This window comes from Eriocheir sinensis, chromosome 38 (genome assembly GCF_024679095.1).
Source record: "Eriocheir sinensis breed Jianghai 21 chromosome 38, ASM2467909v1, whole genome shotgun sequence".
Classification (NCBI taxonomy): Eukaryota; Metazoa; Arthropoda; class Malacostraca; order Decapoda; family Varunidae; genus Eriocheir; species Eriocheir sinensis.
In genome coordinates this window covers 13486973-13512849 of record NC_066546.1, presented here as the reverse complement: position 1 = coordinate 13512849, position 25877 = coordinate 13486973, and the positions used below count along the sequence as shown (strand labels likewise).

Sequence of the window (25877 nt, the reverse complement as noted above, 5' to 3'; positions counted from 1 at the left end):
CAACTGTACTGTACTTTTTGTTATCCTGTGTACTACAAGTGTATATATTTGCCATTAGTACGTATCTTGCTTCTGAACTTCGGTAAATCAATTAGACCATTTGGATATGGCTTATGCAGTACACTTTAGTTTATAGTAAGTGCTTATGGCTTTTAAACTCACGGCTGAACACCTTGGCTTTGTATGTTATCCTCCGTAAAATAAGAATAATGCACTTATCTTTCTTTATTAACTTTATGAAATTAATCGAACTCCTTGATCAAGCTAAGGACAGTTCCCTTCTACCAAGAGCGTAACTTTGTCGTTCCTCTTTCTCTCTTTTCTATCAATACACGTCTCTCATCTGTCTTCATCACTCACCTCTCCATTTCATCTACACCTTTCACCTCTTCATCTCACCCATTCTCCATCTTCTCCTTCCAGCATTCTCTTGTCACATTTCATTTCTCTTCTTTCCACCTACTTTATCGTTTGCTCCCCCATTCTCTCCATCTCCTTCCATCACCTCTCCATCCATTTCATCTACACCTCTCATCTCTTCATCTCACCCATTCTCCATCTTCTCCTTCCAGCATTCTCCTATCACACCTCATTTCTCTTCTTTCCACCTACTTTCCCTTTATCGTTTGCTCCCCCATGCTCACCATCTCCTTCCATCACCTCCCCATCCATTTCATCTACACCTCTCATCTCTTCAAGTCATCCATTCTCCATCTTCCAGCATTCTCCTATCACACCTCATTTCTCTTCTTTCCACCTACTTTCCCTTTATCGTTTGCTCCCCCATTCTCTCCATCTCCTTCCATCACCTCTCCATCCTACCTCATTTCTCTCTTCTTACCCCCAACCTTACCTTAACCTATATCATTTGCTCCCCATTCTCTCTATCTTCTCCTTCCAGCACCTCTCTATCACATCTCATTTCTTTTTTCTTTCCCCTCAAGTTTGTCTTCATCGCTTGAACTCGAGGCAGCTGTGGAAGGAAGGGGCGGTGTACGGAAAACGTGCGTTGCATACAATAACCTCGCCTTAACAACATGAGTGCTTTCCCAAATAGGCTGTGACGTCGTTATGCTGATGATGCGTCCTGCTGGCGTGGTCAAGCGGGGGAGAGACAACATCCGCTCGCGTTCAAAGAAAGGAAATTACTCACGCTTTTGTTTAAGTCTGGGAGTGGACACTGCACTATCTACTCTCCTTCCCTCTCACTCTTCTTCTCACTCTGTAGGAGGACGCTGCCAGTCTTGAGGGAGAGAGGTGAGTGTGCGGGTGCCCTGTGTGTGTGTGTGTGTGTGTGTGTGTGTGTGTGTGTGTAATTTTGTGAATAATTATGCCGGAAGTGGTTTGAGTAATATTTTATGAGATGAGGGAAATGTTATGAGATTTTATCAGAGGAGTAAACTAATCAGAAAACCGCTTAAAAGAAGATAACTAAAAACGGTTGTAAGAAATAAGATTAAATATATACTTTGTGATCGTAATGACAGACAGAGAGGTGCAGACAGACATATTTCACACACACACACACACACACATTCACACACTCAGTTGAACAGGAATACAAACAAACATCTTTTATAACACAAGTGACCCGCATCTTATATCCATTTCTGCCTCTAACATTATTTGTAGAAGAAGAAGAAGAGGAAAAAGACGAAGAGAAGCTAGATAAAAGGAGGAAGATCAGAAAACCAAATAAAACCAACAAAAAGATATACCCAGAAGAAATAATATAGAAGAAGAAACACCACGATGGCTGATAATCTAAGAAGAACTGTGATAGTGGTGATAGCGATGTTCGTGATGGTGACAGCGGTGAAGAGTCTGCATGGCGTAAATTCGGACGATCGGGGAAGTCCTTGCCAGCAGATGAGAGGAGAGTGTCGCGCGAAGACTTACCAGACGGACGATGAGGCGGTGTTCCGAAATGTGTCCTGCTATTGCACACATGGCGAGGTGGGTGTGAGGGTACTTGCTGTGTGTGTGTGTGTGTGTGTGTGTGTGTGTTTGTGTTGCTTTTTTTATCATTCTTTGTCATCTCATAATTGCTATCCGTAAAGTTTTGTATATGTTTTCGAGATACGGTTTTATTTGGTACAAGGTGGTGTGTTGGTGTGGTTGTGGGGTTGTGGGTGAGTGGAGAGAGAGAGAGAGAGAGAGAGAGAGAGAGAGAGAGAGAGAGAGAGAGAGAGAGAGAGAGAGCTCATACAAGACTTTCTTTAATACCACTGATTTCTTCACCGCTTTTTAACCCAACAATTTCTAAGAACATTCTCTCTCTCTCTCTCTCTCTCTCTCTCTCTCTCTCTCTCTCTCTCTCTCTCGCCCAGTCGGTCACTCACCTCCCTAAGAAGAGTGTAATTAAGAGATCATTATTATTATCACCACTGCGTTGAGGAGGTGGTCATGATGTGGCGTCAGTTAGTTAAAAAGACTTTGCGGGTATTATAAAACGTAATAGCAAAGCCGTGTGTCGTGAGAGAGGAGAGAATGATGAGGTGAGTGTGTGTGTGTGTGTGTGTGTGTGTGTGTGTGTGTGTGTGTGTGTGTGTGTAAGAGCTTATTTGATTTGTGCTATTACTACACTACCTGTTTCAGAGAGAGAGAGAGAGAGAGAGAGAGAGAGAGAGAGAGAGAGAGAGAGGATAACATGGTCGTCTGGGTATTCCTTCAGGAGGTTTCGCAGTACCTGGAGACGCTGGGATCCGCCAACTGCATGAACGTTTTCGGTGAGCAGGTGGACTTTTCCATCCTGCACATTGTGGGCTGCAACGTGACCTCCCAGGTGTGTGTTTGTTTGTTTGTTTGTGTGTTTGTGCTTTGAAATATTTGGGTTTTGCGAATGTGGATGAATTTTGATTGTTTTTTTTTTTTTTTTTTTTTTTGACTGCGAACGTATATACTTTTGTTACTCTGTCTCTGTCATCATCATCATCATCATCATCATCATTATCATTTTCTCCTCTTCCTCCTCCTTCTTCTTCTTCTTCTTCTTCTTCTTCTTCATTTACCACCACCTCTATTGTTGTTGTTGATGTAGTTACTGTTATTGCTTATGTTCCTGTTGTTGTTTTTATTAGTTGTGTATGTTTATTGGTCAACGAGTTTTGTTCATCTTCCTGTCTTGGTTGTGTTTGTCGATGTGGTTGATGCCATATTATGATCATGAATTCCACCACCACCACCATCACCTCCACCCCTCCCACCACCTCCAGGCGCCCCTCCAATCCCTGCTGAACACCTTCCGGAGGACGTCTGACCACATGGAGCTGTACGTGGAGGGCAGCGGCTGGCTCTCCCTGGCCTCCCCCTCCCTCGCCTCCCCCTCCCTCGCCCTGGCCCGCCCCCCGCACACCATCACTGCAACATTTCTCAACAGGTAAGGGTGAAAGGTGAGCACATACATACATACATACATATATAGTAGCCATAATAACGTACACACATATACATAAATAATTCACCACCTTATAAATATGAAAAAAAATCGTGAACTACATACAGACACAAATACATAGCATATACTCAATAGTTATACTGATATACACTCACGCATGCATACACATATTCACACCCATTTATATATACATACATATGCATTTTTATATCCATGAACTACATACATACAAATATACGTAGTACGCACTTAAAAGCCATACTGACAAAACACATAATTACATACATATAACATGCATAAATACATATACCTACACCCATATATAAATACACTTTTTTTTATACATGAACTACATCCTTGCAAGAACACTTAACATAAATGGTGATTGATTGATTGATAGTTTGTTGTTGCAAGTAAACAACAAAGGAGAAGGGAGGAGCATGCCATCCCAACCCCCAGGCAGGACAGAGTGTGATTATACAACTAAGGACACGTGTCCCCTACCATTGTATCTTTTTAGTTTCCTGGTGCTACTTACACATGTATCCTTAGTTGTATAATCACACTCTGTACTGCCTGGGGGTTGGGATGGCATGCTCCTCCCTTCTCCTTTGTTGTTTACTTGCAACAATAAACTATCGATCAATCAATCACCATATATACCGCTGGGTCTAAAATTGTTTATGTCTTTTGTATTATGTTTTAGCACCTTTTATATCAACTTTTATGGTCACGGTTGCAACTTTATTTTGCTCATTCACCTATTTTATTGTGTTTATTCATTTGTCTTTACACTTATCATAACTTTCGTGTCCGCGTGTGCAGCAACATGAGCGGCATGCCGGCGGACGTGGTGAGCGGGGCCGCCGTGAGTGCCAGCGTGGTCATGGAGGGGTGTCAGGCCGGGGTGCTGGATGCCCGCTCCTTCTCGGGCTACGGCGCTGATGCCAACGTCACCATCGCCTTCAGGGACACCAAAATCCTGACCGTGAAAAAGGTGTGTGTGTGTGGAGGGTGTGTGAAGGGGGGGCACGATCATACAGGGAGAAGGGGACAGTCATTACTTATTAGATACAGGTGTGAGGAGTGCGAAGATAGGGACGGGATTAGTATGCCAAGGCGGAATCACAGGTACGTAATATACATTGTTCGGGGGGAAGGGAATAGCGTATGCACAGGTTTGATTAGCGTGAGATGGGGAGGGAGGGGCAGCACGCCGGCGGGGCTTACTAAGAGGAGTTCCACAGTCCAACATCGTAAGTTTGTAAGCTCTCATGCAAAACAGAATAGTATGAAAAATCCTGATGTAGAAGGGAAGAAATCTGAGGAAACCATTCAGGATATCTCTTTAGGACTGGATGTCGAGTAGAAAAATTAACGTTTTGGAGAGTATAGCTTGAGTTGGGCGCTTACAATGACACTGTGTTTGATAGTGGCACTGTTCCATGGGGTATAAGGACAAGGGGGATGATACAGATCTTGGTGTGAGGTTAGGAAGAAAGGTAGACTGATTGACAGGTATACAAAACCGAGGGGAAGGGAGAGGTCCAGGTGTGAGTTGAACGAGTGAGAGAATGAGGCCAGAAGAGGATGTAATACCTTAAGCAATAGAGTTTAGTTAATAGAGGAGGGGAAGGAAGTGAATAAATGGAATAAATTGAATAATAATGATCAAACCTACCGGAGACATTACTGCAGTCATCACATCACCCACTTTGACCTCACAGGGGGCGTTTGACCTCCCGCGGAAGGCCCAGATGGAGGTGCGGGGCGGGGAGATCCTGAAGTTCGAGGGCTTCAGCTACTCAGGCGGCGCCGAGCTCACCCTGGACGGCGTGAAGGGAGCCATCCTGCTGCAGTCTGCCCTCAGCATCTACGGCCTGAAGAAGCTGAGCGTTACCAACTGTTCCGTGGCGGCTGTGTACTTCAAAGCCCTTGGCCACCGACCCCCGAGCTACGCCAGGTGAGTGTCCGTAGTAGCCTTGAGAGTCTTTTTTAGCCTTTTTAACACCAGAGGAAAGATCAAGGGCAAAAGAAGCAACAACGAAAATAGAACACCCCCCCCCCCCCCACCCAACTACCGCCCTCGACCTAATTAGTTTTGCATGGTCCTACTGTATACCTCTATTTCTTCTTTCTCATTCCCTTCAGTGTTACTTATCAACACAAAAATCCTTCTCTCCGTGTAACATCTCAGTGCCGTTGGTCATGACTTAGCCACCAGCGGGATTTACTGTATATATTTTTTGGCCTTGAGCTGCCTTCTATGCTGAAAAAAGACTAGATGCGGGAAGCGTAATGTTTGAGAAAAGGGTTTATGGGGTTTATTATTTATTTATGAGGGAGAGAGACATACCAGGCAAGGAGGAGGGGGAGTAGATGAAAGTGAGGGATGGAGGGAAGCAGACCAGGTAAGGGGGGGAGTTATAATATTAAGTGAACGAAGGTCGGGGAGGGGCAAGCATACTGCGTGTGGGAATGTGAGAATAGGTGGGTGGGGGGAGGAGGGAAAGAGGGGTGCATGTCAAGTGATTAGCACAGATTGGAGTAACTGGGAGGATAAACAGATCAGGTGAACGAGTGGGAGGAGGAAGCAAATTAGGGGAGCAAGGGGAGAGGAGGAATTTATGTGAGCAGGGGAAAGGAGACTGACTATAAGGTGAGCAGAGAGGTTAGTTAGTTTGTTAGTTAGTTAGTTAGTTAGTTAGGTAGGTAGGTAGATCGGTAGTTAGTTAGAGAGGAGGGGAAGGACTTATAGGGAACAGAAGGAGAAGAAGGATAGTAGTTGACCATAAGGGAAGGACTTCTATGTGCTGTCAGGTCTTTGTTGAGTATAATTGTGTCTTTGAAATCCTTATTGATGGGGATATAGATTTTTCAGTGGTAGAGCATGGCTTCAACACATGTATCGCCTTAATAAACGCGTATTATAGAACACACACACACACACACACACACACACACACCCGGGTCATGTTACCAGTGACCACCGCCTATCATCGTTCTCACTTCCGTTTCCTGCTGACAGCCTAAAGTTTGTATTCCGTTATGGTATACTTGGTGTTCTAGATTAAATGTTTTTGTTGTGGTTGCTTATTTTTCCTCTTTCATGTTCTTTATTTTTTGTTGTTGTTTCCGTTTATTTGGTTTGTCTCGTATTCTTGGCCCCCTCCCTTCTCCTTTGTTGTTTACTTGCAACAATAAACTATCAATCAATCAATCACCCTTCATACATTCACTTATACACTTTCAAACCACTTATATTCGCGTAGTCATCGTTACTTTAAATTCCACTCACATATAATTCTCTCCTGCAATTGAGTTTTTTATACGTATACAGCATGAATGTGTGTGTGTGTGTGTGTGTGTGTGTGTGTGTGTGTGTGTGTTACATATCGGGAAAACAATAGGAAGAGAGAGAGAGAGAGAGAGAGAGAGAGAGAGAGAGAGAGAGAGAGAGAGAGGCAATCTGAAGGGCTAACCATTGAAACTTAGTACTATGTCACCCTGATGTATTGTGACAGGAGGGGGGACTCGCTTAACCAAACACTGATTCATATACCAGCGAGATGGGAAACCGCTGCTGTCTGTTGCCTTAATCATTCATCTGTGACTATCATGGTGATGGAGTGTAAATAAATGTGGTCAGTCTGTTTATTTTCGTTTATCTTTGAGGTTAAGCAATATTGGAGTGATGGATATGTTTGTTTTCTGTTCGTTCATGTCGTTTTGTTAATTTGTGTCGTTGTTATTATGATGAAAGACGACGTACTGGTATGCATTGAACTGATTGCTACTGTCATTTTTATTTTATTTAGCTATGTATTAAAGGGCAAAATCCTGTGCAGTGTATATGTGTGTGTGTGTGTGTGTGTGTGTGTGTGTGTGTGTGTGTAAAAAGTAGTCATATAATTTATAGCTTCAACCACACAACCTCCTCTCCCGTGGTGCAAGGAAATGTTTTGTTATTACTCTCTGATGACGATAATGGTGATTGATGATGATAACTGATAATGCATTGGGCTTGTGTGTGTGGGAGGGGGAGGGGGGTGAGCAGATCGATGTCAAGTTTACCTTACACAGACCAAGATGTATATGTAAGCTCTCTGACAAGGCTTTTCGTTCCCTTGTCCTCGTGTGATTTACGTTTTCTGGTGATGACGATGACTTGGTGAAAGACAGACTCGGGATTGTTTTAAAGGTGACACGCCACTTATTTTGTCCTCTTTTTACTTTCATCGACTGTATCTAAGTTCTCAAAATAATACTGTTAAGGATAAGATAGATTTATCCCTTGCAGAGTGGCTGAAAAGATCTCAGGGGGTGTAGCTCAGTGGTAGAGCATTCGACTGCAGATCGAGAGGTCCCCGGTTCAATCCCGGGCGCCCCCTCTTTTTTTTATTTGTTTTCAATGAACCGGTGTTGTCACGTGTGTTGGCGAGTGAGGATGAAGGAGTGTATGCTAGCTTGCTTAGGGAGGTGAACGTCAACTGTTCTTTTATTTTGCATTAACGTGCCCTGACAGTAGAGGTTCATGATACGCTCTGAATGAATGAGTATGAAGAGCTGTCACTCTGATCAGCTGTCCATCATCTAGAGTAACCTGGACACGTGGATTTGGATAATCTAATGCGATCATTGTTGTTTTGTTTCGCTTCCAAAGTCCTTATTCTCAGCAGAGGGTACGTGGCTTTATATCGTTACTTCACTGTGACCGAGCCAGAATCACATGTCGTGGCGGAACACAATAGTCCGTCCTACAATCACACAAGTAATTCGTGATTTCGTTTACAATAGGAAGTCAGTTATAGACAAAGAAAATGAAACCACTTGTAATTTCCAGCGGCCTGTTGGTCTAGGGGTATGATTCCTGCTTTGGGTGCAGGAGGTCCCGGGTTCAAATCCCGGACAGGCCCAAATGAATTTTGTGTATCTGTAACATGAGCCAAGTATCGAGGGGGCGTGGTGGGCGGGGCTGCCTTCTGGGACGCTTCCAGCCCCGCCCCGCCCCGCCCCAGCTCCCGCACCGGTTGTTGTTAGCAGCGAGTAGAACGGCGGCCCTGGAAAATTTCTCTCCTCTTCGTCTCTTCATCAACTTCATCATTCTTTTTTTTTCCCCCCACTCAGCAGCACGTTAAAGGCGCATTTCAGAGGTATTCAAGTGTGACCTTTTACTGACTACCTTAAAAAATGAGGTATGCAGGCTATAGGACATGGAAATAGATACACAGGGAATCAATATCCCGCGGTAACTTTGAAGAACATGTTATTAAGAGTGTTTAGTTTCGTTCGTGTGTGTGTGTGTGTGTGTGTGTGTGTGTGTGTGTGTGTGTGTGTTGCCCCATAGACTTAATGACGGGTTACGGCATCAGTCGGTTGGCTTTCCCGTAAGAAACATTACGACATAAAAGACAGGAAGACCCATCTCCCTCCTTCTCCCCTCCCTCCCTCTATTCTCTCTCCCCCTTCCCCTCCTCCCTTCCCCTCTCCCCCTTCCCCTCCTCCCCTCTCCCCCTTCCCCGTGCCTTGAGGTAAGAAACACACCTCCGGGCCCCATTTCAAGGCTTCGGGGAGAGGAAATGGCCCCGGGCAGGAGAGAAAGTGACGAGGAGTGTTCTTGACTTTCTCTTTCCTAGGTGTGTGTTTCTTGTGTGGGTGGATTACAGGAGAGAGAGAGAGAGAGAGAGAGAGAGAGAGAGAGAGAGAGAGAGAGAGAGAGAGAGAGAGAGAGTATATAACGCACCATTGTTATATGATTTGTGTATCATGTTTTATGGGTGACTACTAGCTCTTATTGCGAAGGATTTATTGCTTGCTACAGGCACGCGTCGAGGCAGATAGACAAGGGGATAGTTGGAAGGATAGGTAAAGCGATAGACTGGTAGAAAATAGGGGATAAATAATATTACTAAACAAATGAAAACTTTAAGCCAGCCGCGACTATTTTTTTTTGTTCCCCGGCGCCATTTTCCTAGTGTGTGGAAAATTTTCTCGGCTTGCTCCCGGATCTCCGTCCTCGCCGGTGGTACAATCACGACGGAAGCTGACGTGTTCATGGAATAGATTTAAATACTAACAAAAATAACATCCGCACCTTTGCCGTGACCAGGATTCGAACCTGGGTTATTGCGGCCACAACGCAATGTACTAACCACTATACGATCACGGCCATTGTACGATGAGGCTCCAGGTCAGGTCATCCTAGTTAAATTTCAAATTTAGGCGTAATGAACGAAATAATAATTCATGACTAAGAAAAATTAGAGATGGATAGCAGAAAACATCCTCGTGCCCACAGTGCACCCTTGCCCGCGGGTACACAGGAATATTATTTACTTATTTTGGTCCTTTGGGTGTTGTAGAAGCGTAATAAAAATTTGTATAAAACGGCATAGGCGGCACGAAACGTATGACGAGGTGGCCGAGTGGTTAAGGCGTTGGACTGCTAATCCAATAGGGTCTCCCTGCGTGGGTTCGAATCCCATCCTCGTCGCAGGTGATTTTTTTTCTTATATAAGTGTAAGTTCGTTTTTCCTTATGCAGTGTCCCTGCTAAATGGTTAGGTGTGAGTAATCCATGTACTGGAGGGCGGAGGCGGATCGATGCGCGGCGAGGCATAGCCGGCGAGCATTTTGTGTGTGCGCGGGGCCGTGGCCTTGGCGACGCGGGGCGGCCAGGGCGCCCCTGCCTGGCCGAGCGCTCACCTGGACGCCGCCTCTGCCTGATATGCTTTTCCATGAGGTTAACGCGATGAAATAAAAAGTAATGATCCTCATGGTTTGTTATCATAATTAAAAAAAAGTGTTCATTTAATTTGATTTTAAACTCGTAAATTTTATCAACTCAATCACACAACGATATTTTGGAAGAGGACGAAACTTGGAAAACCAATTTTCTGTACAAAATTTTCGACTCGTTGTTTCATGCCTAGATAGCTCAGTTGGGAGAGCGTTAGACTGAAGATCTAAAGGTCCCCGGTTCGATCCCGGGTCTGGGCAAACTGTTTTGTTTTCTTTAGAGGAAGGACGAAATTGTAATAAAATCCTTGGCAGTATTGCCTGCCGGTTGTGCTCTTTAGCTAAAGAATATTGAATGATGCTCTTGTTAGGATCTCTTATTTGATTTTCTTGAGCCTTGCTTCATCTTTTCTTACGTGGTCGTACAGGAAATGGTAAAGAAGATAACTGACCCCCCCCCCCTGAAGTACACACACACACGCGCGCTATATTTCCTCTCTCCCTCCCTTCCCTCCATATATGACAAGATATATTACTCGTATAGTCTCACAGGATGACGGAGCCGCAGATGATATGTACTTATTTTATTTTACATCATGTTAATATCATTTGATTTTTAGGAGTATTCTTTTTCGTCTTCCTTCTTTTCCATGCTCTTCTTCTTGTTCTTGTTCTTCTTCGTCTTGTTTTTTCCTTATTTTCACGTTCTTTTCTTTTGTTGTTTTTGTTTTTGTTTTAAGTGTTGTCGTTGTTGTTGCTGCTGCTGATGTTCTTCTTCTTCTTCTTTTTCTTTTTCATCATCTTCATAGTAAGTAAGGAGAACGAAATCATGCGTACCCTTCACGTATAACACCCATCATCCACCTCACCACAAATCCCTTCCCTCTGGCTACTCCACAGAAACATAACAATAGGCGGTGGCGTGGAGGAGGGGAGCGAGGCCACCTTCTCCAACAACAAGTTCATGGAGGGGAACGGACAAGCCTTCGCCCAACTCTGCAACTTCGCCAAAATCAAATGGCACAACAACACTGTCCTGACGACCAACGGCATGCCCCTTAGAGTTCAGGTAAAGGGTGGAGGCGGGGAGGGGGGGATGGAGGTTAGGAAAGGGTAGGAATGGGAGGGAGGGAGAGGGGGTGAAGTGACTGACAGGGAGAGGAAACTGTGGCAAAAAGTAAAGATAGTAAATATTTAAGTGTAGTAGTAGCGGTAGTTGTAGTAGAAAGGGAACAATAGTATAGCAGTCATAATTTTAGTAGTAACAGTAGTTGTTACTGATACTGTTGTAGAAGAAATAGCTGCGGTAGTGGTAGTGGAGGACAAAAGTGGTAATAGTAGTAGTAAGAGTAGTAGTGGTAGAAGTAGTAGTAGTAGTAGTAGTAGTAGTAGTAGTAGTAGTAGTAATGGAAAATAAAACAGTAATTATCGTAATAGCAGCATCAACATTATATAGACTCATTTTTTTTATATATCACTACCACCACCATTACCACACCACCACCACCATCATCACCACCACCACCATCGTCACCACCATCACCACCACTCACACGCCCCATCTTCCTGACTGGCAGGGTCCTGAGTGCAGCACGCCGCGGAACTGGTCCCTCGTGTTTTCCTTCAACAGTATCAGCTGTGAACGATGTACTGACTTTACCAACCCAGACGCCCAGGTATGAAGGCTCTCCTCTCTGTATCTCTCTTTATCGTCCTTCCTATCTCTACCTCATTTTGTCTCCTTTCCTCCCCACCCCGCGCCTGCCCTACCCATCCATTCCTTTCTGTTTAGTTCCTGTTCCTCACTTCAGTTTCCCTCCATTCCCCATCCTTTCTTACTTTTCTTTCGTTTCGTTTCCTTATCTTAATATCTTCCCATGCCATCCCTCTCCTTCCCTTTCTATTCCTTCCTTTTCCTTTCCTTTTTTACTTTGCTTCCTCGTTTCTTCCCTTCTTTCCCATCTCCTATAGTTTATTTGATGTTGTCTTGCCTTGCTTCACCTTTCTTTCTCTTCCCTTCCTTTCCCTTCACTTCCATCCCTTTCCATATTCCTCTTTCGTGTCTTCCATTCTCCATTCTCTTTCAATTATTTTGCCTTCTCTTGCCTTTCTTTGACTTTCTTTACCTCGCTTTCTTTTCCTTTTCTTTTCTCTTCCCTTGTCCTACCTTCCTTTCCTTCCTATCGCTCTCCTTTCTTCACATTTCCTTTCCATCCTTTTGATTCTACTACCATCTCAAACCCTTCTATCACTTCCTTATCCTTTTATATTTATGACCTTGCATTTTACACCTCCATATCCTTCTATATTTAACACCTCCATATCTTCTTGTACTTGACCCTCTTCACATTAACCTTCCATCCTTCTGATTCTACTTCCATCTCAAACCTTTCTATCACTTCCTTATCCCTTTATATTTATGACCTTGCATTATACACCTCCATATCCTTCTATATTTAACACCTCCATATCTTCTTGTACTAGACTCTCTTCACATTAACCTTCCATCCTTATGATTCTGCTTCCATTCTAAATCTTTCTCTCACCTTCTTATCTTCGTGCATTCAACCCTCACGTCTAACTCACTTCTCATTACCACGCCCCTTCTCTCCATTACGCCAATTCTTTAAACGTATTAGTATTTATTAACATTTACGTGGCTAGTTTGTCCTTTTAACTCCATTTTTAGGACGGAGTTAGTTAGAAGTGTTGGGTTGCCACAGAGTTAAGTCGGCATATTACAAAACCGGTCGTAGAGAGTGGTATAAAGAAATCTACAAAATCAACTTACTACGCCTTGAAAAACGGGTCACAGAAGGCCTCGCCACCACCCTCTTTCCCTCTTTCTCCCTCTCCTCTCTCCCCACCTCGCATCCTTTTTCCCTCCTTCTCCCCTTCCCTCCCTGATCTCTTCTCCATTCTCCCCACCTCGCCTCCTCTTCCCTCCTTGATCTTTTCCCCATCCTTCCTCCACTACCTTCTTTCCCTCCATGATCTCTTCTCCATCCTCCTCACCTCGCCTCCTCCATTACCCTCTTCCCCTCCTCCCCTTCCCTCCCTGATCTCTTCCCCACCCTCCCCGCCTCCCTTCCTCCGCTGCTTCATGATGCCTCTTTGGTCTCACGGGTATTGCCAAGGCCTTTTAGAGAACCTTGGTATTCCCTCTCTGGTGTTATGTGTTCTGTTAATGACGTTGTATGTTCTTTTTTTTCGTTCTTTTGGTTATCTGTTGGTTTATCTGCGTTTTTGGTTTTTATTGTGGTTTATTTCTTAGGATTTTTTTTTTGTATGTTAGTTAAGTAGTTTATAAAATGAATGAAAGGTTTAAAAAGAAAGACGAAGGAAGTGACTCAAATTATTCTGTGTTTTTTTATTGTTGTTCTTTTTGTCGTTATTGTTATTGTTGTGTTTATTTGATCATTATTACTGTTATCATTATTATTTATTTAACAGTCTATTTATTGTTACTATTTACTGCTGTCAAGATGTGAAAGTCATTTGTGTTTTTTCAGATTTTTTGTGTCGAGAGAGATTTTACTTTTCATGTTCTGTTGTTTTGTTGTTTTTGTTATTTATTATCATTATTATTATTATTATTATTATTATTATTATTATTATTATTATTATTATTATTATTATTATTATTATTATTATTATTATTATTATTATTATTATTATTATCATCATCATCATCATCATCATCATCATCATCATCATCATCATTATTATTATTATTATTATTATTATTATTATTATTATTATTATTATTATTATTATTGTCTGTGCGTAATGGCAGGTTGGTACAAATCCGGATCGTGGCTCAAAGGGCTTACTTCCTTTCATATATCTGCTGCGTTTTCCTCTTCAAATTCACCATTTTTAACATTAGATTTTTAATAGATAGTTTTATGACAGTTTTGGATATATGTGTTCTAATTCATCTTTTCCATACTAACTTTAATGATAGTTTTTATTTGATTATTTTGGGGATATAACTCATCCTTCTATGTTTTTCTTTTGTAAGGTTTAATTCGACTTTTATTTATTGATGTGCCCGTTTTTCTTATTTACATTCATCTTACTTTTGCACGAACTATTTATTTGCTTTTTTGTTTATTTGTTTATTGCATGTTTCATTTTGGTAAGATTTAATTCGACTGTTGTTTTTATATTTCTACCATTTTTTTCCTCCTTACAATCATTCTTTTATATTTTGCACGAACTCTTTACTTTGTTTCTCTTTTGTAAGATTGAATTCGACTTTTATTTATCTATGTACCACTTTTTTCCTGTTTACATTCGTTCTCCCTATATTTTTGTACGAACTCCTTCCTTCCTCGTCAAATCGTTAGTCAACTCTTGGCGTGGCCGTATTTGACGACTCTGATTCAAGGCAACACCTCCGTCATCATCATCATCAGCAGCAGCAGCCTGGGTCTTGCGCCTCCGCCACCCCAACGGAATGACAATGTTCGGCCCTCGTTGTTAGCCATTCTGGGGCTGTGTCATGGCCTTCTGGAGTACGTCTTTATCATTGCGGCCTGCACGGCTTCATTACTGGCGGCGCATGACACTGATTCTCCGTCTGTCTGTCCGTCTGTTTGTCTCTTTTCGTTTGTCTGTCCTATTCTGTATATTTCTCTCTCTCTCTCTCTCTCTCTCTCTCTCTCTCTCACACACACACACACACACACACACACACACACACACTTTTAACTTATCGCCTCACTTCGTTGAACTAAGGCATCCATTCAATAAGCCTTACTTCCGCTTACTCTACCTATCTATTTATCTATCTGTATCTATTGGACCATCGATCTCATGTGAACGTCGTCTTACAGTATTGGTGTCTTGATTGCTCTCCCTGCAGCTATACGTGTTTTCTTTTATCATTCGTGTATCGTTCACTCACTGTCTGGCGCTCATAAACTCAAGATTACGCTATCTCGACTTTGATAAACGATTCGCACTGGCATTTTGAAATTAATAGCGGAACAGCGCAGCAAAAGTCATGCATCACGGCAGCCACTATAAATTAAATTCGCCTGCGCCACTAACGGGCTGGGGTCGTCTAAAGGACTCCCCAAGAAAGCCTACTAGCGTTACGGACATCACAATAATAAAAAAAAAGGTTAGTATTCTCAGACATCCACCTCTCACATCAACTATTTCTCAAGTCCAAAAATGAGATCGGTCGGGTTCTAATGAATGTTGTTTTTGGGTTCATGGTACAGAAAAAGGGTCACACTATCACCAGGCTCATAAAACTACCCCTGGAAATGCTCAAAACTCTAAAGTCCAGAAATGAGATCGGTCGGGTTCTAGTGAATGTTGTTTTGGGTTCATGGTACAGAAGAAGGGTCAGACTACCACCAGGCTCATAAAACTACTCCTGGAAATGCTCAAAACTCTAAAGTCCAAAAAGGAGATCGGTCGGGGTCTAATGAATGTTGTTTTTGGGTTCATGCTACAGAAGAAGGGTCAGACTACCACCAGGCTCGTAAAACTACTCCTGGAAATGCTCAAAACTCCTACGAAAGCCTTGTTAAATGTGTGAACTTGGGCGCCGAAATGTTTAAGAATATGACCAGGGAGCATACAGTCAACATTCTCCTGTCCACAGCATACTTCACCCTCTTTACCTGTAGTTTCGGCGGCTTTATGAAACCATGAGGCAGAAAAGTGAAAGTATTAATGACCCATCCTTCATTTACACCTCTCATTAACCTGCTAACAAAATCACCAGTGGGGCTTGCATTAAACTCCGTCCAGCCCTTGACCATTCATTAGCACGTCTTGGGATGGTTTAGTGTCTCCTGTAGGTCAGCCATTCACTCTAGATTTAATTGCACTTTTGATCGGGTGGAGCAAAAAAGGAGTGTATCGCGTTTGCCCCAAAAGGTGTTCCAGTAAAAACCAACACCACCTGCCCGCGCCGACACACCTGAACCTCTTTATATGATATTCATGGCACACACGGGCATCAGCAGGCAACAGGCAGGTAAAGAAGGACGAAACACACGCCTGTCGCTGGATATGGAGTAGGACAGTCGATACATACGATATAAAAGTATAATGAGTAATACAGTAAGAAAAAAATACGATGAAACTGATAAAATCCACAAAAAGATCGTTCGAAACATGTTCACAAGCCACAGCGTAAACCAGTAACAGATGGATAATTGAGCAAGTAAAACGAAGTATATACAAGAACACATCCGAAAAGAGGTGTCTCCTGTACTGAAAAAAAAAAAAAAAAAAAAAAAAAAATACAACCCTCACAATTACCCATAAAACAACAGTCCCCTTTACCTTCCAGACGTGCGCCCTGTTCGCCAGCAGTTACTGTATTAGCTGTGAGACGCCCTTAGATGGATGCTACGAGCCTGTGCTGCCCTACGTGACCTCCAAGTGCCAGGCCTCACACCCCGACCTCGCCAACGCCCTCCGTGACACCTGCCCCGCCGCCATCAGTAAGAGGACGCCCAAGGCACTCTATTCACAAAGCAGCGGCGACAAATCTGCTGCCTCGCTCCGCCGCCCCCTGGCCCTTGGTGTGGCGCTGTGTGTGTCTGTGTTGCTGTGTGTGGCGGTGTGAGGAAAGGTTTTGTGTGTGGGGAGGGGGGCTGTGGTACGTGTGTGTGTGTGTGTGTGTGTGTGTGTGTGTGTGTGTGTGTGTCCAGGTAAGTATTAGTTAACATTTGAAACTTGTATAATATTTTTTCTCTGTTACCTGGTTAGTAATCCCCAGGTGTTGATGTGGTTGTGTTTGTGCCAATATTCCTATACGACATTCCATTCGCCTGAGATTATTACAGGTACAAACTTAAGCATTGTGATCATGGGTTGTAAGTTATACCTCACTGTTCACCATCATACACACAACTGCAGGACAGGTGACGCCTAATAAGCGACAGTGTTGTGTGATGATGCAACGCTTCCTTTCATGTGCAAACTTTAATTTATATTCTACTTGTTACTTTGTACTGAAAATAGAATGACCAATAAGCTGTATGGTTTGAATACATTACACTATTTGAAACGATATCGATTTGTTGTTGAAGAAGACCATAATTTGTTAAGATAGTCCGATTAAATGTTACTAAAAATTACACACACACACACACACACACACACACACACACACACACACACACACACACACACACACACACACACAACCTCCAGTCCGTACTCAAAGAAAATGATGATGTGGTATTTATATAAAAACTAATACTTGGGTCGTTGCTAAATGTATCAGAAATATTTATTCCTCTACGTGAGTTAAATTTTACTGAATAATTTATCATTAGGAGTGAATCATGATTGTTATTCTCCGGCCTTTGTAGTGGTTGATTCAAAGAGCTGGTTCAAAATTAGGGACACTTTGCAGAGCTTGAAAACGACTTGTATGCAAACTCCATTCCCAAGACTAACACGAATTACGGGATGAGACTCAGGGTAATTACATTCGTCTTGCACCACACAACCAAGATGGAACACACACACACACACACACACACACACACACACACACACACACACACACACACACACACTTTCTCTGTCTATCTATCTCTCTATTTCACTCTGGTAGTTTCTCGTAGCATGACCTTTGTAGTGCAGCGGTGGGCGAAGAGGAGGAAGAGGAGGAGGAGAAGTAGAAGGAGAGGAGGAGGCGGCATCGTATGTGTTATGTAGCCATTCTGTGATGCGAGTCAGGTCAAAATTATGAGGTGAAATAATTGAAATTTTTAAGCTAATATCAGTCAGATTCAGTCCGTTGCTTATGCGCGTCATTTAGTAGCCGGTCAAGTCCTCCAGTCAGATGTTATTTTGGTTCATCAGTCACTTGTAAATCAATCCAGTTCAGTTATTTAGGACGAACTATTTTTTTTTGTCTTCAAAATTAATTAGTTAGTCCAGTTACTTTATTAGCCTTACAGTTGCCAGTAATTTACGTTAGCAAAAATGACCAACGATTCCAATCAGTCAGTCAGGCCTTCAGGTAAGTCAGTGAGTCGTTACTCCATCAGCCTTTCAGTTTCCAGTCACTTATGTTAGCAAAATCAGTCGAATCTAATAAGTCAGTCATTAACCATTCAGGTAAAGTTAAACCAGTTCTTGTCAGCATAAAGTCACCTACTCGGTAGTAAAATCTGAAGCAACCAGTCGTGTAGAGTTGTTTATGGAGTGCTAATGAGAAGAGTCAGTCAAGGACTCAGCCTGTCACAAATTAGTCAGGTGTGGACAGTGAAGCAGTGCCAGCCAGCCAGCCAGCCAGTTAAATACTCGGTCAGTTACGAAAACCAATTAATATTATCATCCACTCATTAAGGCTCACCTAAACTTTGCAGTCAGTGTTATCAGTCACTCCAATCACTAATCAGTTCAACCAGTCAACCTTGTTCTACCCGTATACGTCCAGGGGAGCCATTCAGGTCCCAGGTGCGCTACACAGGTATTCGTTGGGGTCGCCGCTAATAAAGAGAAGTGGAGGACGAGATCGTTACGGGGAAATTAAGCTCGTGTCAGCTTCTGTTTGTGGCCTTCGTGTGTGTGAAGAGAGAGAGAGAGAGAGAGAGAGAGAGAGAGAGAGAGAGAGAGAGAGAGAGAGAGAGAGAGATCTGCATAAATTTATAAAGATGGTCAGACCACACAGACTTGGTGGTGTGTCCTTAAACCTAAGTGAAACAACATCAAATGGATACCAAGACGTTGCTTTTCTGTCAGTGAATTTTAAGGTGAAAGGAATGGCCGTGCAGTTTGTTCTTAAGTGAAACAATCGTATTCCACGGAACGACTGAAACTAGGAGCGTAATCCATCTTCGTACAACCACGTTGGTGAAAGAGAAGGCGGTGTATTCTGGAGCTATTTTTTTGCACCTAAGTTTGGTGCCGTTATTTCTCGTTCGCGACTTGTCATCAGTCATAAACAACAGCGTTTCCTCGTAGGGCTTGTTGCGAAAAGAGAGAGAGAGAGAGAGAGAAGGGGGGAGGTGGTCCACAATTAACAGTCCCCGCTCCTCTCCATGAACCTCTGTGTATCCATATAAAGTGTTAGATTCCGTCCATAGATTTCACTCATTGTCATGCGAACGGTAACTTTTTCTCCGCTCTCCCCTTCTCTTCTCTCTCTCTCTCTCTCTCTCTCCCCCTCAGACGGGTTACAAAAGGTTCCTCCTCGCCTCACCTTGACGAAACAACAGGTAACACTAATCTCCCCCAGCGCCCTCACTTACACCCATTGACGAACGCGATAGCGAGAGAAAAGAAGCGCAACAAGAAACTACACATTTTACTTGACCCGGGTATAGCAACCTCCCCCCCCCTCCCCCCGGTCTCAAGCCCCATAATTTGTTACTTTCACCGTTAGTTTGTGTTCTTAGCAACTCGCCGCACCGCCTCTAGAAGACACCCGCGCCACGCAAGGGTTTCATCATCACACGGCCCTTCTGTACCTGTCCATGCCTCTTACCTGGCTTCCCGTCCCCCGAGCTGCGACAGGTGTGAGGGGGAGCACTAACCTGGGTCTTGGGTGCCGGGGGGAGGCGGTGCAGAGGGCGGGACAGGTGCGGGAGGGGGACATGTGGGGCCAGGTGTGTGGGTACTGAGGTGGTGATTCAGTGGCCGGGTGTTCACGACGCTCCGAGATGCAAGCTTTTACAGCCCTCTGAAGGACGCGAGGAACGGCTGGCTGCTGGCTGGCGCTGGGTGGCTCGGGCTCCCTCGCTGGCTGGCCCGGTGGTGGTGGTGGTGGTAGCTATCGAACGTCAGAGTGAAAACTTCTTGTGCTACTCCTATGCTCCTCCTCCTTCTCCTCCTTCTCCTGTTGGTTCTCCTTTTCCCTCCTCCACTTATATTTTATTTCTTCTTTTTTCTTGTGATACTCCTATGTGCCTCTTCCTCCTCCTCTCCACATTTTTTTCTTCTTTTCTTCGTTCTCCTTTCCATGTTTTTTTTTCAGCTGTCACTCGGTAGTTTGTTATGCATCTTTTTTTTTCGTTTTCTTTGTTAGTGCATATATATTCTTTTTTAGTCGTCTTTTTTGTTTGTTTTAATAGCTTTGTCTTTGCCCTCATGTTATTTTGTTTTTGTTTTCATACATATATATTAACTTTTCTTTAATCCTTGCTTGTTTTTGAGATGACACCTGTTTGTTGTCTATCATTCCTTTTCTCCTTTTTAATATATTTCCTCTTCTGTAGTGAAACGGTCTACACCACTCGCTCTTTTCTTTTATATGTGTGTAGTTCCCATTTTTCTCTTATTTCTTCTATGCACATTTTTCCACCATTAATCACGGAGAAATGACAGCGGTTTATAAATTACCGTGATTTCTAACTACTCCGACATATGCAAACTGGGGGAGCAGGAACTGTGTGTTATGATGGCGCGGTTGTAGCAAGAATCAACATCCGTGAGACTCTTAGTAATTTGAACACATTATTCAGAATCTTCCCACCATTTGCAGTTTCTCTCTTCTGTATCTTTTTTTCGCTTCACGGTTGAGTTATTTTTCTTCTTTCTTTTATATTTGTTTATTCATACATTTGTTTTTAGTTTAGTTTAGGTTTTAGTTGAGTTTAGCCTTTTGATTTATGTATATATATATTTTTTCTATCATATGATCTACTTTAGTATCATTGTTATATTCGTTATTGTAGTAGCATTAGTAGTAAGCGTAGTAGTAGTTATAATTTTAATAATAGTAAAAGTTTAAGTAGTAGAAGTAGCAGTAATAGTAGGAGTTTATATTGTATCATCTATTTTTTTCTTTTCTGAACGTGCTCGTATGCCAAACAATCGACTTAGTTTGGCGGAGCATATCATTGGCGTCGCTAAGCCCTTCTCTTGCCGGTATTAACGCATCCTCCCTAAACGAATAATAAACTGTGACAAGCTCGCGGGAGGGAGGGAGACTGATTTGACGGCGCTGACCACAAAAAATGAAATTACAGTCTGTCGCGCGTGCAAAACGGACATTTAATCAAGACGGATCGACGCGGCGTTACTTGCAAGACTGATGCAAGAGTGTGAGTCACTTGTGAGAAAAAGAGAGACCGACGGAGACACGAAGAGACAGACAGACAGGTGGACTAACAGACAAAATCACTTAAGTCCATATTCTTAAACGTGTCGGTCTCTCAGTTCGCCTGTTTGACAACCTCTCGTGGAAGTTGCTGGGATTCTCATGGGCTGTTTTATGATCCTAGTGATAGTTTTAAACGGCCGCTGCACCTTGAACGATGAAAGTCACCCCTGAAAACCCGACCTTGGGAATAAGTCATACAGGTAGCTCGGTAAGACTAATAACATGGACCTTAATCCCTAATGACATCTCCTTTGTATATCACGTAAATAAAAGAACAAAGATAAACACTCAGTAATGCAACCCGTCACTAATGCTAATGTGTTGCCCGTTGGTGACCCCGCCAGGTGGTCAGGCTACTTGGGTCTTAGAAGGTGGTGGCAAGGTGAGTGCTGACGGGATGAGGCAACGCGTGGGGAGGAGGAGGAGGAGGAGGAGAAAAGGTGGGGAAAGAAAAAGAAAGGAAGACAGACAACAGAGAATGACATGGCGGAGGGTAGACAATGGAAGAAGGAAGAAAAAGATAGAGAAGATAGACAAGACAGAAGGAGGAGGAGGAAGAAGGGAAGGTAGAGAACAGATAATGACCAGGATGAGAGGAACACGAAGGAAGGAGGGGTAGGCAAGAGAGAAGGGGAAGGGGAAATAAGAGAAAGTAGATAAGAGAGAGGAAGGAGGAAGGAAAATAAAATAAAGTAAAGAAAGCAGGAGGAGGAGAAGAAAGAATAATGAAGGAGGAGGAAAAATGCAAAGGTATAATAGGCAAGAGTGAAGGAATATTAGGATGAGAAGAAAAAGAAAAGGAAGGGAAGGAGGAAGGAAAAGAAAATGAACACGAGGAGGGAAAGAAAAAGATAATGAAGGGGAAAGAGGAGGAGAAAAAAGAAGGGAAAGTAAGCAAGAAAAAAGGAACAGGAGGTGGAAGCCGAGGAGTAGGAGGAAGAGGAGGAGGAAGAGGAGGAGGAGGAGGAGGAGGAGGAGGTGTGAAAGCCTTCCTGTCTAACCCTATTGTTGAACTCCTGTAAACATGAGGGACGCCTACTTGCCACACACACACACACACACACACACACACACACACACACACACACACACACACAGAACCGACCTCACCAAACCACCATAACTACATTTTACTTTTACCACCACAAAAAAACACTACCACCACCGCTACCACTACCACTGCAACTACCACTACAACCACACACATATTTCAGCCTCTATACACACACAACCCGAAAATACGACCACCACGACCATTACCACGACCACTAACCACTACCCCCGCCGCCGCCACCACCACCACCGCCTCTACTCCACCTCACATTTCTCTTCCATTCTGCACGCTCGCAAACCACAATGCATTAATGGGATTTCAATAACCTAATGGTATGCCGTGTGTCAGCCAGTTCGCGGCCATTAAATTGAACTGTCGACGCGAAGAAGGGGAATGGGAAAGGAACCAGAGAGAGAGAGAGAGAGAGAGAGAGAGAGAGAGAGAGAGAGAGAGAGAGAGAGAGAGAGAGAGAGAGAGAGAGAGAGTGGGGACGTAAGCCTAAAGAAACCGGTTTGAAGTCTGGAGAAAAGGTACTAACCCCTAAGCAGATTACCTAACCTTTCCGTCTACCTTCTTCCCTACTCACCTGTGCACCCCTCTCCCCCCTCCCCTCCCCCGCTCCCCCCCCCCTTGCCTACCTCTCTCTCCCTCCCTCCCTCCCTGCTTCCTTTCATATCTCTCTCTCTCCTTATGTTCCCTCCTTGTCTCTCTTACTTACTACTCCTTATGGCGCCCTTGCCTGACTCTCTCTCTCTCTCTCTCTCTCTCTCTCTCTCTCTCTCTCTCTCTCTCTCTCTCTCTCTCTCTCTCTCTCTCTCTCTCTCTCGTTTATTTTATTTGTCTTGCTCAATTTTTTATTATTTTTAGCTTTCTTTCCTTTTATTTATCTATTTCTCCCCTTCTGTTATATCTATTTTTTTCTTTTATGTTCAGTTTTCCCGCATTTCTTTTTTCTTTTAATGTCTGCTTTCTGTTCTTCTTTCTATTTGTTTGTTTGTCTCCATTTTTTCAATTTCTTTCTGTCTGTCCGGTTGTTTTTCTTTTCTCCGTTTCTTCCTTTCCTTCTTTCTTTTTATCAAGCTTCCTCTCTCCCATTCTTTCATTCAGTCATTCTTCCATCCTTTCTTTCACTCCCTCCCTCCATTCTTTCTTTCATATGTTATCCCCTACTCTTTCTTTCTTTCTTTCTTTCTTTCTCTTTCTTTCTTCCACACCCTATCACATACTTTCCATTCTTCCCATCACTCACTCGTTCTTACCACCATAATTTCTACCATGCTTTCCTTCGCACGTTCACATAAATCTTTCTCTACATTCGGCACACTTTTTTATGACACCAGCAGAGAAGATAGAAGAGAGATTACATGACGGGCGGAGCTAAACCTAAAAAATAATATACTCTTTTTACGTGTGTTCCTAATCCTCCCTATCTTCCCCTTCCCCCCCCTCTCTCTCTCTCCGCCCTTCATTGAGGTATCGCCGCCTCGCCCGCATTCATATAAGGCGTATAGACATAATCTGAGTCATTGTTGATCTCTCTGGTAAATCTTCTTACTCATGTTCTCGCCCTAGTGTGTGTGTGTGTGTGTTTGTGTGTGTGTATGTGTGTGTCGCTTATCATTCTCTTTTATTTAATTTCATTTGCTTGTTTATTTATTCTTCTATTTGTTTTGTTATTTATATAGTTCGTCTTGTTAGTGCATTATATATTTGTGAATGGAATTGAATTATATAAAGGTATGTTTTTGAGAGGTTTGTGTTGTTTTATTAGTATTTTTCTTATTATTTTTTCCCTCTGTTCGTGTATATCTTTTTTAACGATGATTTTTGTGACAGTTTTTTTTTTAATATTTTGATATTTTGTGTCTACCAATACGTTGCACTTCTTTATACATTTGTTTTCTCGTTCTTTTATTTCTTCACGTTCTCTCTCTCTCTCTCTCTCTCTCTCTCTCTCTCTCTCTCTCTCTCTCTCTCTCTCTCTCTCTCTCTCTCTCTCTCTCTCTCTCGGTTTCTGGGGAAGCAGATTTTCATGTTTGAAGATAAACAAAGTGTCTTTTGCTTAAAGTGAGACTGCCAGCGAGCGAGCGAGCGAGAGAGAGAGAGAGAGAGAGAGAGAGAGAGAGAGAGAGAGAGAGAGAGAGAGAGAGAGAGAGAGAGAAACCAGAATATGTGGAGTAGGAAAAATCGCCAAAATCCTACTTAAGAAAATTTGAAGATATGCTGATTTTCTTTTTTCTTGTAGGAGCCGTTTGCTTGTTTGCTTGTCTGCGCGCGCGCGTGTGTGTGTGTGTGTGTGTGTGTGTGTGTGTGTGTGTGTGTGTGTGTGTGCGCCATTGTTTTTTTACGATAGCTTGATTTTTTTCCTTTTCTTCCTCTCTCGTGCGGTCATTGTTTCTGCAGCACGATCCGAACCCTTTATTGCAAACTTTCCTGCCGACGAACGGAATCCGAATGTTTGTAAAAAGTGGACCTTCTTGGGAATCGTGGAAAATTTTCACCGCGGATTTAATCGTGAATGCTACATAGACAGACAGATAGATAGATAGATAGAGAGAGAGAGAGAGAGAGAGAGAGAGAGAGAGAGAGAGAGAGAGAGAGAGAGAGAGAGAGAGAGAGAGAGATGACCTGAATCTCGTATGATGGTCATGAAAGCACAGATATCTAATTCGCACGGTTGGCTACAGACCAGTTTCCCTGAATAACCGCATTAAGGGTCATGACGTTCTTGGCTGACCATAGGGAATGTCGACCGTGGTTCCCCGTGTGGCCAGACACCCTCTTGCCTCCCACGCACGCCAGCAGTTCCGGCAGCCCGTAGCGCTTTCTTCTTTTTCTGTCAAATTTCCTAATATAACCCAAAGTTTTGCCTGTGTGTGTGTGTGTGTGTGTGTGTGTGTGTGTGTGTGTGTGTGTGTGTGTGTGTGTGTTAGGGTGGGTGAATGTTATTCCGTAGAGTTTTTCATATATCTTTTAATAAAGGAATATACAAATACTTTCAAGAGAATTAAATAATTTGACCAGGTGACTGACCCTCCCTCAACTCTTTCTTCATATATTATTACTGATATGATTACATTTTTCTTCTTTGTCTATTGTCTTAAATTTCTAATTACATTGTTATTATTATTATTATTATTATTATTATTATTATTATTATTATTATTATTATTATTATTATTATTATTATTATTATTATTATTATTATTATTATTATTATTATTATTGTTGTTGTTGTTGTTGTGATTAGTATTACTATTATAGACATTATTATTGATATTATTGATATTATTTTTATTATTATTATTATGATTATTATTATTATGATTGTTGTTGTTGTTGTTGTTGTTGTTGTTGTTGTTGTTGTTGTTGTTGTTGTTGTCACTATTATTATTTATGGTACTGCTGGAAATACATAGACTCGCAATTATAAAAGATTTATGCTTGCAACATTTTGAATTGATGAATATAGATGTATATTCATCAATTCAAAATGTGTGTATATATATATATATATATATATATATAGATATATATATATATATATATATATAGATAAATAGAGAGATATATATATATATATATAGATAGAGA

At 42.6% G+C, this 25877-nt stretch overlaps 1 protein-coding gene and 5 non-coding genes across 7 annotated transcripts; 5 read left to right on the top strand and 1 right to left on the bottom strand.

Annotated features, from left to right (window-relative positions):
* The first annotated feature begins 1112 nt into the window (after positions 1–1112).
* LOC127008689 (uncharacterized) lies at positions 1113–17144 on the top strand. Of its 2 annotated transcripts, none has more exons than XM_050881009.1 (9): positions 1113–1257; positions 1633–1956; positions 2675–2785; positions 3216–3379; positions 4223–4394; positions 5125–5360; positions 11035–11203; positions 11712–11810; positions 16454–17144. In XM_050881009.1, the coding sequence occupies exons 2-9, from the start codon at positions 1753–1755 to the stop codon at positions 16730–16732; spliced, it is 1434 nt and encodes a 477-aa protein (XP_050736966.1). In that variant the 5' UTR covers positions 1113–1257; positions 1633–1752; the 3' UTR covers positions 16733–17144. The 2 variants fall into 2 exon arrangements, with proteins under 2 accessions (XP_050736966.1, XP_050736967.1); XM_050881010.1 differs by having other exon boundaries at positions 1114–1257; positions 1636–1956.
* Trnac-gca (transfer RNA cysteine (anticodon GCA)) lies at positions 7717–7788 on the top strand. Its single transcript has one exon. It is a non-coding gene; the product is annotated as a tRNA-Cys (tRNA).
* On the top strand, positions 8242–8313 carry Trnap-ugg (transfer RNA proline (anticodon UGG)). Its single transcript has one exon. It is a non-coding gene; the product is annotated as a tRNA-Pro (tRNA).
* On the bottom strand, positions 9495–9566 carry Trnah-gug (transfer RNA histidin (anticodon GUG)). Its single transcript has one exon. It is a non-coding gene; the product is annotated as a tRNA-His (tRNA).
* On the top strand, positions 9809–9890 carry Trnas-gcu (transfer RNA serine (anticodon GCU)). The gene has a single exon. It is a non-coding gene; the product is annotated as a tRNA-Ser (tRNA).
* Positions 10323–10395, top strand: Trnaf-gaa (transfer RNA phenylalanine (anticodon GAA)). The gene has a single exon. It is a non-coding gene; the product is annotated as a tRNA-Phe (tRNA).
* Positions 17145–25877: the final 8733 nt, after the last annotated feature.